This window comes from Centropristis striata, chromosome 23 (genome assembly GCF_030273125.1).
Source record: "Centropristis striata isolate RG_2023a ecotype Rhode Island chromosome 23, C.striata_1.0, whole genome shotgun sequence".
In the NCBI taxonomy this organism is placed as follows: Eukaryota; Metazoa; Chordata; class Actinopteri; order Perciformes; family Serranidae; genus Centropristis; species Centropristis striata.
Genome location: NC_081539.1, coordinates 4,378,443 through 4,392,434, shown reverse-complemented (window position 1 = coordinate 4,392,434; position 13,992 = coordinate 4,378,443). Strand labels below are relative to the sequence as shown.

General features: G+C 34.7%; 1 protein-coding gene across 1 annotated transcript in view; it reads left to right on the top strand.

Annotated features, from left to right (window-relative positions):
- The first annotated feature begins 5,200 nt into the window (after positions 1 to 5,200).
- Positions 5,201 to 13,992, top strand: part of cubn (cubilin (intrinsic factor-cobalamin receptor)) — a 67,050-nt gene continuing 58,258 nt past the window's right edge. Inside the window, exons 1-6 of the mRNA XM_059327322.1 lie at positions 5,201 to 5,353; positions 7,815 to 7,944; positions 10,498 to 10,593; positions 11,973 to 12,011; positions 12,101 to 12,202; positions 13,367 to 13,470. Of these exons, the coding sequence (XP_059183305.1) occupies positions 5,241 to 5,353; positions 7,815 to 7,944; positions 10,498 to 10,593; positions 11,973 to 12,011; positions 12,101 to 12,202; positions 13,367 to 13,470 (584 nt within the window). The 5' untranslated portion in view covers positions 5,201 to 5,240. The remainder of the gene's footprint in view (positions 5,354 to 7,814; positions 7,945 to 10,497; positions 10,594 to 11,972; positions 12,012 to 12,100; positions 12,203 to 13,366; positions 13,471 to 13,992) is intronic.

The window sequence follows — 13,992 nt, the reverse complement described above, 5'->3', positions numbered from 1 at the left end:
TTGGTCTCATAACTTTGACCCTTTCACTGTATTTTCACTTAATGACAGTTTATTTGAACGTTTTGTTCATTAAATGTCTTGTTCAGTGTTTGGTTGGACTAACAGACACTCCAAGGAGTCGCTGCTCAGTTTTCTGAGGTCAGTAACCAACATTTTGTTTTTGTTTTTGTCAAAATTAACATCCCAGTTAATGCTAACATGGATTAGCATCGACTTCTGTCCAGTCAGTCTGAACTCCACCAGTATAGAGCTGCTGTGGACTCCTCTAGTGGAGTGACTTGTAACAGTACCAATGTTATATTTCCACCATAAAAACAACTTATCTAAGCAACGTCGTTAACTTTATTGGCTGCCTCACATGATTTCAGGAGATTTCACAGAACTTCCTGTATGTGTGCTTATGTAATTATAAGTTATAAGACATCATAAAAATATGTGATCATTTTCAGGTTTTTTCCTTGAGTGAGGTTTATAAGGTTAAACATCAAGGTGCATAAAAAGTACTCTGTACGTTGTGTAAAACTGGTCAGGATTATTATGTTGGACTTTGAGCGCTGAATGAGCCCGACTGAACCAGCCTGATACTGGTTGTGTATGTCGTGCTGGTTGCTGGTTGCTGCAGTGATACAACTGGTAGAAGTTACCAAAGTAAAAAAAAAAAGCAAGAAAAAACTAGTTAATCCTAGACATGGCGGTCTATCTATAAAACAAGAAGCATCTCTCTGTGTGTGTGTGTGTGTGTGTGTGTGTGCATGGATGAAATTTTGATTTCAGAGGCGGGGGTACACAAGTAGCTAGAGGTGTGACGAGATTTCGTGACACAAGTTTAATCTCAGTTTAATCTAAACTTGACGATATTTCTCGTCGCGTTAAAAATTTGTGTCGTGAGATTTGTGAGTTATCCAAACTTCTATGTGTGGCTGACCTCTGGGGGCAGTAAAATGAAAAGAAGAAGAGGAGGAGAAGGAGGGGAAGCAGCAAGCAGCCAGAATGACGTTGCAGCGTCTCGTTAAGAAGAGTAAGAACCAAGGTTATAATAGTTTTGGATTTTTCATTAGTTTTAGTTTTAATTTCGTTGTGAATTTTTGTTTACAAATTCAGTTAGTTTTAGTTCGTTTTTAGAGTGAGTTTTCTAGTTTTAGTTTAGTTTTTATTTTTTGAAAATGCTTAGTTTTAGTTTAGTTTTTATTAGTTTTAGTGTTAGTTTTAGTTTTTTTTGTAATGGCCTATGTGTTGGGTGCGAGATTCAAAGTGGTCATAATAAATTTTGCCTTTATTTCCTTTGGTTTATCATCTCAGCCCCAATAAGGTTATTAACTCTTACATTTCTGGGTGTTTTGAATTTTGGTTCTAGTGTAAACATCCCAGTCTCAGTAAACATATTCACCATGTGTTGCATGTTCAAATAGAAACACTGAATTATGAATGAAAAAAGTTGACAAAAACGAAAACTAAGGACATTTCCACTATAATTTTAGTTAGTTTTTGTTAGTTTTGTAACCATGCAATACAGTTTCAGTTAGTTATCGTTTTTTTAAAAACTCTCGTTTTTATTTTTATTTCAGTTAACGAAAATGTTTTTTCAATTCTAGTTTTCGTTATTTCGTTAGTTTTCGTTAACTATAATAACATTGGTAAGAACTAATCGAAGAGGCACAGTCCTCCTGCAGCAGTCTCTCCCAGCTGCAGAGCCGGAGTCTGCAAATTGCTAACGGGCTAACAGTTAGCTCTATAGCAGTACAGTGTGTATATGCTAACAGGCTAGCAGTTAGCTCTGTAGCAGTACAGTGTGTATATGCTAACAGGCTAGCAGTTAGCTCTGTAGCAGTACAGTGTGTATGTGCTAACAGGCTAACCGTGTGTTCAGACCGGACGCGTAGCGAATTTTCGCGTCGCGTTACTCTCGCGAGTTGATCGCGATTGAATTTAATTGAATTTAACTCGCGTCACTCGCGCGAGTAAATAACTAGCGAATTTTCGCCCAAGACACTATTTAGCGCCAAATAATTCCCTCCATTTCATTCTGTCATCAACCATGACTGACATTACAAGCATAGCGTCCCTGTACCTGCTCTGGAAGTCCAAGATACGTCGGAAAACACACCGTCGTGTCTGGGTGAGTGACATCATCCGGAGGCGCACTCAGCACGGAGAGAGGACTGCAGAGTAGGCCTGGGACGATAACAAATTTTGCTGGACGATATATTGTCCCACAAATGATTGCCGATAAACGATATTATTGTCAACATGATAATATATCATAATAATGCACACCCTTTCAAATACAATACACTTTTATTTCTCAGTGTTTTTTACCATTGTAATTGTAATTTTAAGAACTTTTAAATATCCTAAATAAATAAAACATTTTTTTTTTTAAAAGGGCAGCATTTATTTTGCGATGTAGCAAACTCCACTTTCTGTGAGCGCACACCGTTTATATTTACTTTGTCCAGTGTTGACTGTCGGGACGAAGGCTCTGCGTCTCCAGGTGCAGTTTTTTTCCCCAGCTGGGAAAACTGGGTCGGGTGGTTCTGCTTTAGATGGCATGCAAGTTTGTTGAGGTGGCTTTTTTTGTTGCCACCACTTTTGAACAAATTCGGCATACAGGCTCGTCCGTGTGTTGATGGGCTCACCTTTTTCATTCGGTTTGAAACCGACATATTCCCACACCGGGGCTGTGGCATTTGGCTTTGCAATCATCTTTTTTCCTGGCGTTGCTCCACACGAGGATCACCTGCTGCACTCTGTGTGTAGCCAATGCTAGCGGCCCAGCCTTCCCCACAGAGACAAAGAGACTGGATGACTGACAGGAGGGTTCACTCCGCTCATTCTGCTATGGAACAAAAGAGATCCAGCACAGAGTGAACCCTCTTGTCATCCAGCCTGCTTGGAGGCAACAGACGAGGAAAACAAACACGCATGCGCATGGCGATATATCGAGGCCGGCAAAATTATTGAGTTCATTTAATTTATCGTGCGATTAATTGATTTATTGATTATCGGCCCAGGCCTACCGCAGAGTACTTCCACCTTTTTCCTGTCCCTCCTGCCGACCCACTCCTCCTTCGTGCCTCTTTTCTCCTCTCTCTCATGTATGTATCTCGGACACTGTCGTCCAGAATCTCAACGCTGATATGCTGTCCCGACACAGCGTCACGCGAATATTTTGCCAAAGTTGAATTTATTGAACTCACGCGAATTCGCGTTGTTTCATTCGCGCCGCGACATTCGTGTCAATCGCAAAATTCGCGTCTATTCGCGTGTTTGCATTGACTTTGTGTGTAATCTTGTCGCGCGAAATATTCGCTACGCGTCCGGTCTGAACGCACCATAACAGTTAGCTCTGTAGCAGTACAGTGTGTATGTGCTAACAGGCTAACAGTTAGCTCTGTAGCAGTACAGTGTGTATGTGTGCTGCTGCAGGAGGTGTTCACTTAGCGATCTGATCAGCGGAGACGCTGTGCATAATTAGCCATGCTGCTTTGTTTATGATCAGCTGCTGATGTTGTGCAATTAGCGACGGCGGCCACAGTTGCGTCTCCCGTGTTTAATCCGTTGCTTATGTGATCACAGTCGAAACTGTCGCTAAGCGATTACGCGACGATGGAAAACCAAACGTCACCTCCAGAGTCTCTAAATCCCTCTGGGGCCTTTTTGTAATGGAAACACTATATATAGTTTGCACTTGAAAAAAAGAAAGAAATATTTTATTTTATTTAAACTTTTATGAATTTAAGTTTTAGTTTCAATTTATGTAGGAAGAAGTTTATTAAAAGCTCATGCTTACATCATGCATGTAAAGAGTTATAATAAAACATTTCAAAATGCAACTCGGTTAAATAAAAGTCTGTTGGTCCAGTCATGTATTTTGTCATTGTAGTTTTCTTAAAATCTCGTCTTGTCTCGTTCTCGTGAGCTGAGAGTATCCTCACACCCCTACAAGTAGTCTATCTTTAATAAAACTCAAGGTTGCTGCCTTTCAACACACATGAAAACAATGAATAGAAATAATCAAAAGTGTATCTCTTTGGCATTAAATATGAGCTTTTTTAAATCTCTGCATTGTTGAAGTTCTACAGGTAATAATAATAGTAATACATTTTTATTCATCATCACTTTAAAACTCAAAGACACTTTACAAGATTACTGAGAGCTTTGTAACTGATGAGGAGGATCTTGAAGTGGATGCTGCTTTATTGGGGATTTTTGAATTCATTTTTCAAAATATCATTATTTACGTAGGACATGTTGCAGCATTGCAACAAATGACCAAACAACAACAACACAGAAGACATAAAATAACTAAAAAAAGACACAAAATGACAAAAAAGACACAAAATGACTAAAAAAAGACACAAAATAACTAAAAAAGTCACAAAAAAGACACAAAATGACCAAAAAAAGACACAAAATGACTTAAAAAGACACTAAATGACTAAAAAAGTCACAAAAAGACACAAAATGACCAAAAAAAGACACAAAATGACAAAAAAAGACACAAAATGACTTAAAGAGACACAACAAAAGACACAGAATGACCAAAAAGACACAAAATAACTAAATGAGACACAAAATGACTTAAAAAGACACAAAATGACTAAAAAAGTCACAAAAAGACACAAAATGACCAAAAAAAAGACACAAAATGACAAAAAAGACACAAAATGACTAAAAAAGACACAACAAAAGACACAAAATGACCAAAAAAGACACTAAATAACTAAATAAGACACAAAATGACAAAAAAAGACACAAAATGACTAAAAAAGACACAACAAAAAACACAAAATGACCAAAAAAGACACAGAAAAAAAGACACAAGAAAGAGATTTTGGATTAAAAAATGGACAAAATAGCCTGAGACTCCACAGAGTTAGAGTTAGGACTGAGGAAATTACTCCTTACTGCTAGTTTTGAAAAGGCCAATGATGTGACTGCAATGAAGATTATCATCATAATGGTCTTAAAACATATTTTATGGGGGGTCATCTTGGTCTATATTTGTCTGCACAGTGACAAAACTATGAAGCACATGCACATTAAGTCACACGAAGCAGGTTATTCATCTCCTACAGTCATGTGAGGGAACAACAGCGTTAACTAGCTTTGGTGAATTGAGATGTTCTTTATGGTTGCACTCTCAGGTCAAAGTCTTGGCGACTGGAGCATTAGAGTGTTTCAGCACATCAAACCCCAGTAAAGCTGTATTGAGTGTTTGGGAACACACATCTCTTCCTATGGCTCGAACACTTCGCGTCTCATGGCTTTTCTTCATGCTTATTTTCCTTTTGGTGGGACTGCAAGGAGAACCAGCACAGAGACCAAACCAGAGGAGCATCAGCAATGAACAGTGAGTCTTTTATATCATGTCTTATATAGTGATGGATCAAAAATGATGTCCTCATCTTAATTCTTAGAAGTCTAAGCATTCACATTATTTCACCCTTTGGAGTTTGGGGTTTTGTCGGTTTCTGACTCCTTTTCATTCTGCCTGTATATAAACCACTTAGAAATATTTACCATGACATGTTGGTATCATTGTTTTCAGCACAACCTCACCTATATGACCTGATTATTTATATTATGATTATTACATTTTGACTTGCTGGATCAACATTTTGAACACAAAAAAACACAAAAAAAATTACAAAAACACATACAAAGACACTCAAAACACACCAAAAACACAATAAAAATACAAAAAAAACCATATAAAAAACACAAAGAAATTACAAAAAAAGATAAAAACACAAAAAATTACAAAAAACACACATAAAACACATAAAACATGAAAACAAACCAAAAACACACACAAAATTACAAAAAACACATACAAACACACTCAAAACACACCAAAAACACAATAAAAATACAAAAAACACACAAAAATGACAAAAAAACACACATAGAAAACATAAAAGAAATTACAAACAACAAAAACAAACCCCCCCCACAAAATATTGCATTACAAATGCTAAATGCACAAAGCTAAATTAGAAAAATCTCTGCAAAAAAAGTAAAATCATGTTAATACACTTTGAGGTGTTGTTTTTTTCAGACCATTGATGAATAAATGTGAACAAAAGAAAAGAAGGGTTTAGTTTTAGGGTTGAGAAAATTTGGAAGAGTCACAACTTCAGTGCAAAAGTAAAAAAACAAATCACAGTTTGCATTATTCACTTTAGCTCTTTGGCTTTTGAGAGTTTGGATACAAAAATCCCAATAATAATAATAATAATAAAAAAATAATAATAATAATACATTTTATTTATAGAGCGCTTTACAAGGTACTCAAAGAAGTTTTACAGATTAAAACACAGTAAAAATGCAATTACAAATAAAAAACAATTAAAATCAGCAACATTGCTCACACATTAAAAGCCGTTTTGAACAGGTGGGTTTAGACACGTTTTTTGAAGGTCCCCAATAAATCTCAACTGTGTTCATATCTCTGACAAACTACCACAGAAACGGCTCGAATTGAAGCAGCTGAGTAAAGAAACAAGAGTTCAGATTTATACATTAAACCCTCTGGAGTCCATGAAAGCACTGGAGCACGACTTCTTCATGACGTCAAAAAAAAAAAAAGACACAAAAAGACACAAAATTACCAAAAAAGACACAAAATGACTAGAAAAAAGACACAAAATGACAAAAAAAGGCACAAAAAGACACAAAATGAGCAAAAAAGACACAGAAGACACAAAATGACAGAAAAGAGACAAAATTACCAAAAGAGACACAAAAAAGACACAAAATGACAAAAAAAAAAGACACAAAATAACTAAAAAAAAGACACAACAGACACAAAATCACCAAAAAGACACAACAGACACAAAAAAGACATGAAAAGGTTTTCAAAAATGGACAAAATAGTCCAAGACTCCATAGAGTTAAGGAAAGAAGGAAAGTCTAAGCAATAAAAACCCAAAGACCTGATAATTATAGTAGAAATGTGTTCTAATAAGAGACTCTTTACATAATAATCATGTTTATTTTGTTGCAAAGTATTGCAATGAAACTATGATCCTTTTTTTATTTTATAAATCTGATCTTGCTTCCAAACTTTTGGCCCGTAATGTAAATATACTTTGTGTTATATTAAAACCTTAAAACAGAATCTACTTCACTTTATATGTAGCTGCAACATTCACTTACCCTTTTAGTTTTCTTTTATCAACTGGATCAGTCAGTCTATTAAACCTGATGGAAATCTGGTGGAAACCAGTTTGATTAAGTGACAAAGACTCTAGTTTGGGATTTTTCATTAGTTTTAGTTTTAATTTTGTGTCATTTTTTGTTGAGTGAGTTTGCTAGTTTTAATTAGTTCTTATTTTTTGGGGGAAAATGCTTAGTTTTAGTTTAGTTTTTATTAGTTTTACTTATTTTTATAATTTGTTGGGTGCCAGATTCAAAAAAGTCACAATAAATGTTTCCTTTATTTCCTTTGTCTGATCCATCTCAGCCCCAATAAGTTTATTAAGTCATAAAACCAGATAGATGAAATAGATTTCATATCAACCAAAAAGGTTTACGTATGAAAAAAGTTGACAAAGATGAAAACGAAGGACATTTTCACTATAATTTTAGTTAGTTTTAGTTAGTTTTGTAACCACAAAACACAGTTTCAGTTAGTTATCGTTTTTTTTCAAAACTCTCGTTTTTATTTTTATTTCAGTTAACGAAAATGTTTTTTCAATTCTAGTTTTCGTTATTTCGTTAGTTTTCGTTAACTATAATAACCTTGGCTCCAGCTGCTTTTTTTGTTTTTACAACATATACCAGCACAGACTGTTGATTTGACCCTTCAGGCCTCGTATGCTGTCGGATGACGGTCACCTCGTCTTCACAACTGGTCAAAATAAAGAAATCCGCTTCCAGACATCAGCATCAGGACGCGTTAAAGTGAATAACGAGGACCTCACACAACTTTTGACTCAGGTAAGTTTGAACAGCAAATTATTTGGTTGTTACCAAGATGTAAAAAAACTTGTGATTTTATGTCTTTTGTTTCTTTTTTTGGTAATTTTCCATATTTTTGTGTCTTTTTTTGGTCTTTTTGTGTCTTTTTTGGTCTTTTTGTGTTTTTTTTAGGTCATTTTACGTATTTTTGTGTCTTTTTTTGGTCTTTTTTGGTCATTTTACGTATTTTTGTGTCTTTTTTTGGTCTTTTTTGGTCATTTTACGTATTTTTGTGTCTTTTTTTGGTCTTTTTTTGGTCATTTTGTGTCTTTTTGTGTCTTTTCTTGTCTTTATTTGGTCATTTTACGTATTTTTGTGTCTTTCTTGGTCTTTTTGTGTCTATTTTCGGTCATTTTGTGTCAATTTTTGTTCATTTTGTGTCTTTTTTTTGTCTTTTGTGTCTATTTTTGGTCTTTTTGTGTCTTTTTTCGGTCATTTTATGTATTTTTGTGTCTATTTTTGGTCATTTTGTGTCTTTTTATGGCCTTTTTACATATTTTTGTCTTTTTTTGGTCATTTTGGTCTTTTTACATCTCCTTTTGATCACAAAATGACCAAAAAAGACAAAAAATGTACAAAAGAGATAAATTAAAGCTGCAAGCAGCGATTAATTGGCCCGAGCAGAGTGCACTGACAATACTTTGTTTCTTACCAAGATGAAAAAAAGTATTTTATTATTTAGAAGTGTTAGATAATTTATCTTGTTTTAAGAGTTAATTTATAGCTGCTAACTCTACAATCTACAATCTTCTGCTCCTTGGGGCATATTCAGATATTTTGGGGCTCCTGTTCTGATCCCTGAGGTCCACCTTTATTTGTTGAAACAAGGAACTTTACCAACATCAGCAGCAAACTCATTAGCCTATCAAAACAAGCCATAAAACACTCACTTCTCAACTACGCCACTGTCTCATTTTAAACTCTTATCAACTTTATACAGCTGGAAGCCTGCTGCTGCTCATATGAGGCCGTTAATGATTAACATTATGAAGCAGGCACAGCAGTTTGGGAAGGGCCAAGGATCAGGGGCCAGGTTTATTATAGTCGCTGGGTCTATGAATAAAAATGAACAGCGTTTAAAAGATTGTCCAAGACACAGTCTTTAACCCTTTGATGCACAACATGGTCTAAAGTTTTTATATTCTATATCTTTGCAATAAATTAACTTCATAATTCAGTATTGCAGGTTTTCCTCAAATAACTTGTTTTTGATCATCATACATTCTAATTTTTTGATTCATTTCTTACTTTTTGAATAAAACCCCTTTTTTTAATCACTACGTTTCTAATGCACAAGGTCATTTTTGACCCATGTTGTGCATTAGAAGGTGTTTATATGTTGTCACCAATTTAAAACCTGACAAAGAAGACACAAATATCATCTTATTTTGTTAAATTGTTTTTTAAAAAAATGGAAATTATTATTTATTGGTCTTTTTGTGTCTTTTTTTTTGGTCTTTTTGCGTATTTTTGTGTCTTTTTTGGTCTTTTTGTGTGTATTTTTGGTCATTTTGTGTCTTCTTTTGGTCTTTTTGTGTTTTTTTTTTAATGGAAATTATTATTTGGTGGCTCTAATAAGTCTCAAATGTTAAAATATGTGATTTTCCAATGTAATCTGGTGGTTCTAACAACTCTTTTAAAGTGAAACCTTCAAAATAAGACAAACATAGTTACACATATACTCAAATTGTTAATTTAGTAAATCACTTTTTGTATCACTACGCTTCTAATGCACAAGGTCATTATTGACCCATGTGTGTAAACGTGATGTAATAAAACAAAAAATATTTTTCCTCATAAAGTATGAGAGGAAAAATGGATATAATGATCTGTTGTAATAAAAAAAAAGAAGATATTCAAACACACAGCAGCATTAAATAACATGGGAAATGAATGTGGGTCATTTTTGACCCATGTTGTGCATCAAAGGGTTAATAAAATATATTAAGCCTTGTGTATGTTTTTCTTTTACCTGAATAGCTGACTAAATGTTTACAGATGTTTGTATATGCTTAAGCCAAAAAACAGCAGCATATTTAAAGCAGTTGGTACCAAGGTTATAATAGTTTGAATTTGAACATTAAAACTAAAACTAACTAAAACTAATGAAAAATCCCAGTTATTTTTAATTAGTTTTTAGAGTGAGTTTGCTAGTTTTAATTAGTTTTATTTTTTGGAAAATGCTTATAAAATGGTTTTAAAATACTGTTTTCATTGTGCTTACATTGAGTGGCCGTTATGTTGCTCCACTGCCGTTTGATCAGCTACCAGGTATTATCATTGCTTTGTCATTAACTTGTTTTGCTGCAGTCCAATAAAGTTATAATTGTAACTTTATGGTAGAGAGAGCAGACATAGATACACAAATATGCGCTCAGTTGTAATAAACTGCTTTGAATTGTGAAATAGCACATTGTGTCAAACTGTGAATTTTCCTGTTTTTAAGGTTTTGATTTTACTGTCATCTGTCATGTACATGGAAGATTTCTGAAGGATTTGTATACTGACGTGTTTGGAACTGTCTGATTTTAGATAAAAACCAACAAAGAAGACATTAATGATATCAAGGCTAATGGAGGTGCTGTTCCCCCTGAAATCACCAACAAACTCAACCAGCTTGATACCAAGGTAGGACATCAGGAGCTACTTCCTGTTGGATGAAAATCAAATATACAATGGCTCATTGTGTTATGTGTTTTAATGAAATCGATTATATCACGATGGAAATCATATTAAATGACATCAAATTATAACAATTCCATTTGCAGCACAAACATGTTAACAAACCATAACAGGTGTTTATATTTCTGTCTGTCTTTGTGGTTTCATCACTATAACGGTTTAAAGTGTTGAACATTTTAACCGTTAACACTTAAACTACTGTAAGCCTCTCAGCTAGCCTGTATTTTTAGTATTCTCTTGTAGATCCCCTTTTTTATTTAACTAGTGCAGTGCCAGTAGGAAGAATGTACTCTTATAGTGCCAGATTGTATTTTGTAGGTAATGCTAATGCTTGCTAAATAACACAGAAACACGATCTTTCCGTTCGTATTATGCTTAGCTGTCAGTGCTAATGCTAATGCATCTTGCTAGTGTAACCTTAAATAACACAGTCAGTTAATAAAGTTTTGTTTTTACTGTTTTCAATGGATCAAACTGATGCGGAAGAAAGGGCTTAAATCTTAGCTTAGCACGCTAATGGTGAGTTAGCACATTACGCAGTATGCTGCACTAAAAGTACATTAACATGAACCCAATTAGTTGATATACTATATTGCATGTAAGTATCTCATATCAAATGATTATGGGCATTACGCTAAGCAACATGAACGTCATCCCTGAATTACATAGTAATGCAACATAAGAAGTGAATAAAGCTAAATCTCCACTAAGCATGCTAATCACGCTACAACAACGTCTGCAACTCCATAAAACACTTACTTTTCATATGGTACCACACCATCCAGCACATACACATTGAACATTGATATTCACTGGAAACTATTAGAATATTATTGGAAAATTGAACCTTGTAGCGCACTTTAAAACTCCTAAAGATAGGTAGGCTAAATAGACTTCCAGATGAGATGAGTCAGGGTGTAAATACAGAGTGAGTTGTGTTACTGACCAGGTGTAGGCCTATCACACAATAGGGCGGAGCTCCTCTAAAAGGGGGCGGAGCTCCCCTAAAAGGGGGCGGAGCTCCCCTAAAAGGCGTCCGATTGGAAACAGTGCAATGCCGCAACACGTCCTACGTAAATAATGATATTTTGAAAAATGAATTCAAAAATCTTCAAAATCGAGGATGCCATGAGCCATGATGTAATAAATTATTTACAAACATATAGGGCATTCAATTAATTTCTATTTTCTTGTACATATTATTGTGTTTGTTAAATAAAACATTTTTAGGAATGTGTCCGCCCAAATAACAACTAAATAATTGTCTTATTGCTAAAGCACCATACATTGCCAATATGATAAAACATAGTTTCCATGCTTTGCAGGTTACAGACCTTCAGCACAGAGTGGCAGCAGTTGAAGTGGTAAGACAGTTAAGAAGTGTTTGCTTTAAACTCAAGACTGTACCATGAATACACGTTTCTCTCATTGCCTTTCCTCTTTTCTCCTGCAGACAGTCAGCAAGGTGTCCTGCACCAGTAATCCTTGTCAGAATGGAGGAACATGTCTGAATCTACTCAACTCCTTCCACTGTGTGTGTCCAACCAACTGGGCTGTGAGTTTTCATACTTTATACACATCACATTTGTCACCGCTTTATTAGAAAAGGCCAACATGATTTCCTTAAAGACTTAGAGTATGGTAACTAGATAATTATGTGGCTCTCACCTTAAGGCCCATATCATTTTATTTAGTATTTAATCATATTACCAACAGAGGGAGTCTGTTTGGGCTTGGGATTGGTTACCGTCTATGGCAAGTCGAAATCCAGTACTAAAGATGACAAATCAACCGTTCCTCCAACCAATACGACCATATACAGTCATGACATTTTTTTAACCCTCTATGGCATGCATTATAATGCCAGTTAGTGTTTTTTTTGTCTTAAACCTTAATAGGGCACTCATTGAAATACTTGCAAATTCCAAATTTCAACCCTAGAGAATACTGGAGGATATTAAATACTTAATAAAATAATATTTTGAGAAAAAAGTTTATGAGATTAAAGTGGCAAATCTACGAGAAAAAATTGCGCAGATTTATGAGATTTAAAGTGGAGAATCTGTGAATCCCCCACTTTTTTCTTGTAAATCTGCAACTTTTTTCGCACAGATTTGCCACTTTAAATCTCTTAAATCTGCAACTGTAAATCATTTTTTTCTCGAAATATTGCCTGAAGTTACCTAATATAGTTCTTCGCCCGATAAAGGGTTAAAATAGATTCTATAAACATAATCTAAAGAATTTTTTTTTTCTTTTTGTGGAAGTTTTTGGAGTTTGTTGGCTGTTGCCATGTGTGAAAATTATAAGCAAATAAGATATAAAGTTGACTATAATAGTAGACTATGACCTACAGAGTATGGTAATAGCCTGAACTTTACTTTACTGCAACCAACATCATTTCCATTATTTAATTAGAAAATAAATTGCATGAAACCATCAAAAATTAAGGTTTACTCGCCTATTAGTAGGAATATATATTTTCCAGATGGAAAAGGGCCATGGTGCAAAATGGCAAAGCTGTTTCTTTTGGAAAAATCTGCAAAATAGGGTTTCAATATGGCCTCCTGGAGGTCATGTGACAAATTAAAGCATACTGACATACATGATGTTGTAACACATGTACTATCTATCCCTGCAGCATTTACACACATTCAGTTGTCTTTAAATTGTAATGTGTGTGTGACTGTCTAACTCTTTGATGTATGATCGATGACAGGGTCCTAACTGTGCAACGGATGTGAATGAGTGTCAGGTGTATTCAGGAACATCTCAGAGTTGTCAGAATGGAGCAACTTGTGTCAACACACCTGGATCATTCACGTATGTCACACCTTATATTATAATATATATATTATAATACTTATGGATATGCTGTTCGAGCTGACTTTGTGTCTGATATCTTATATACAGGGCTTTAGATTACATTTTTTGATCACCAACCAACATGGCAAGTAGATTTTTAAAGTTATGAGAAATAAAGATTCTAAATACATAAAGATTCTCAGCAGGGAGAATAAGATATAAATGTAAACATGTTGAGTTTTACCGTTACATTAATGTCATCAAACTGAGACGTGCACTTACAGTAGAGTTACTGTGTGTAACATAGTAACAGTTACAGAAGAGTTACTGTATGTAACATATTTACTGTTACAGTAGAGTTACTGTATGTAACATAGTAACAGTTACAGTAGAGTTACTGTGTGTAACATAGTAACAGTTACAGAAGAGTTACTGTATGTAACATATTTACTGTTACAGTAGAGTTACTGTGTTTAACATAGTTACAGGTACAGTAGAGTTACTGTATGTAACATAGTAACAGTTACAGTAGAGTTACTG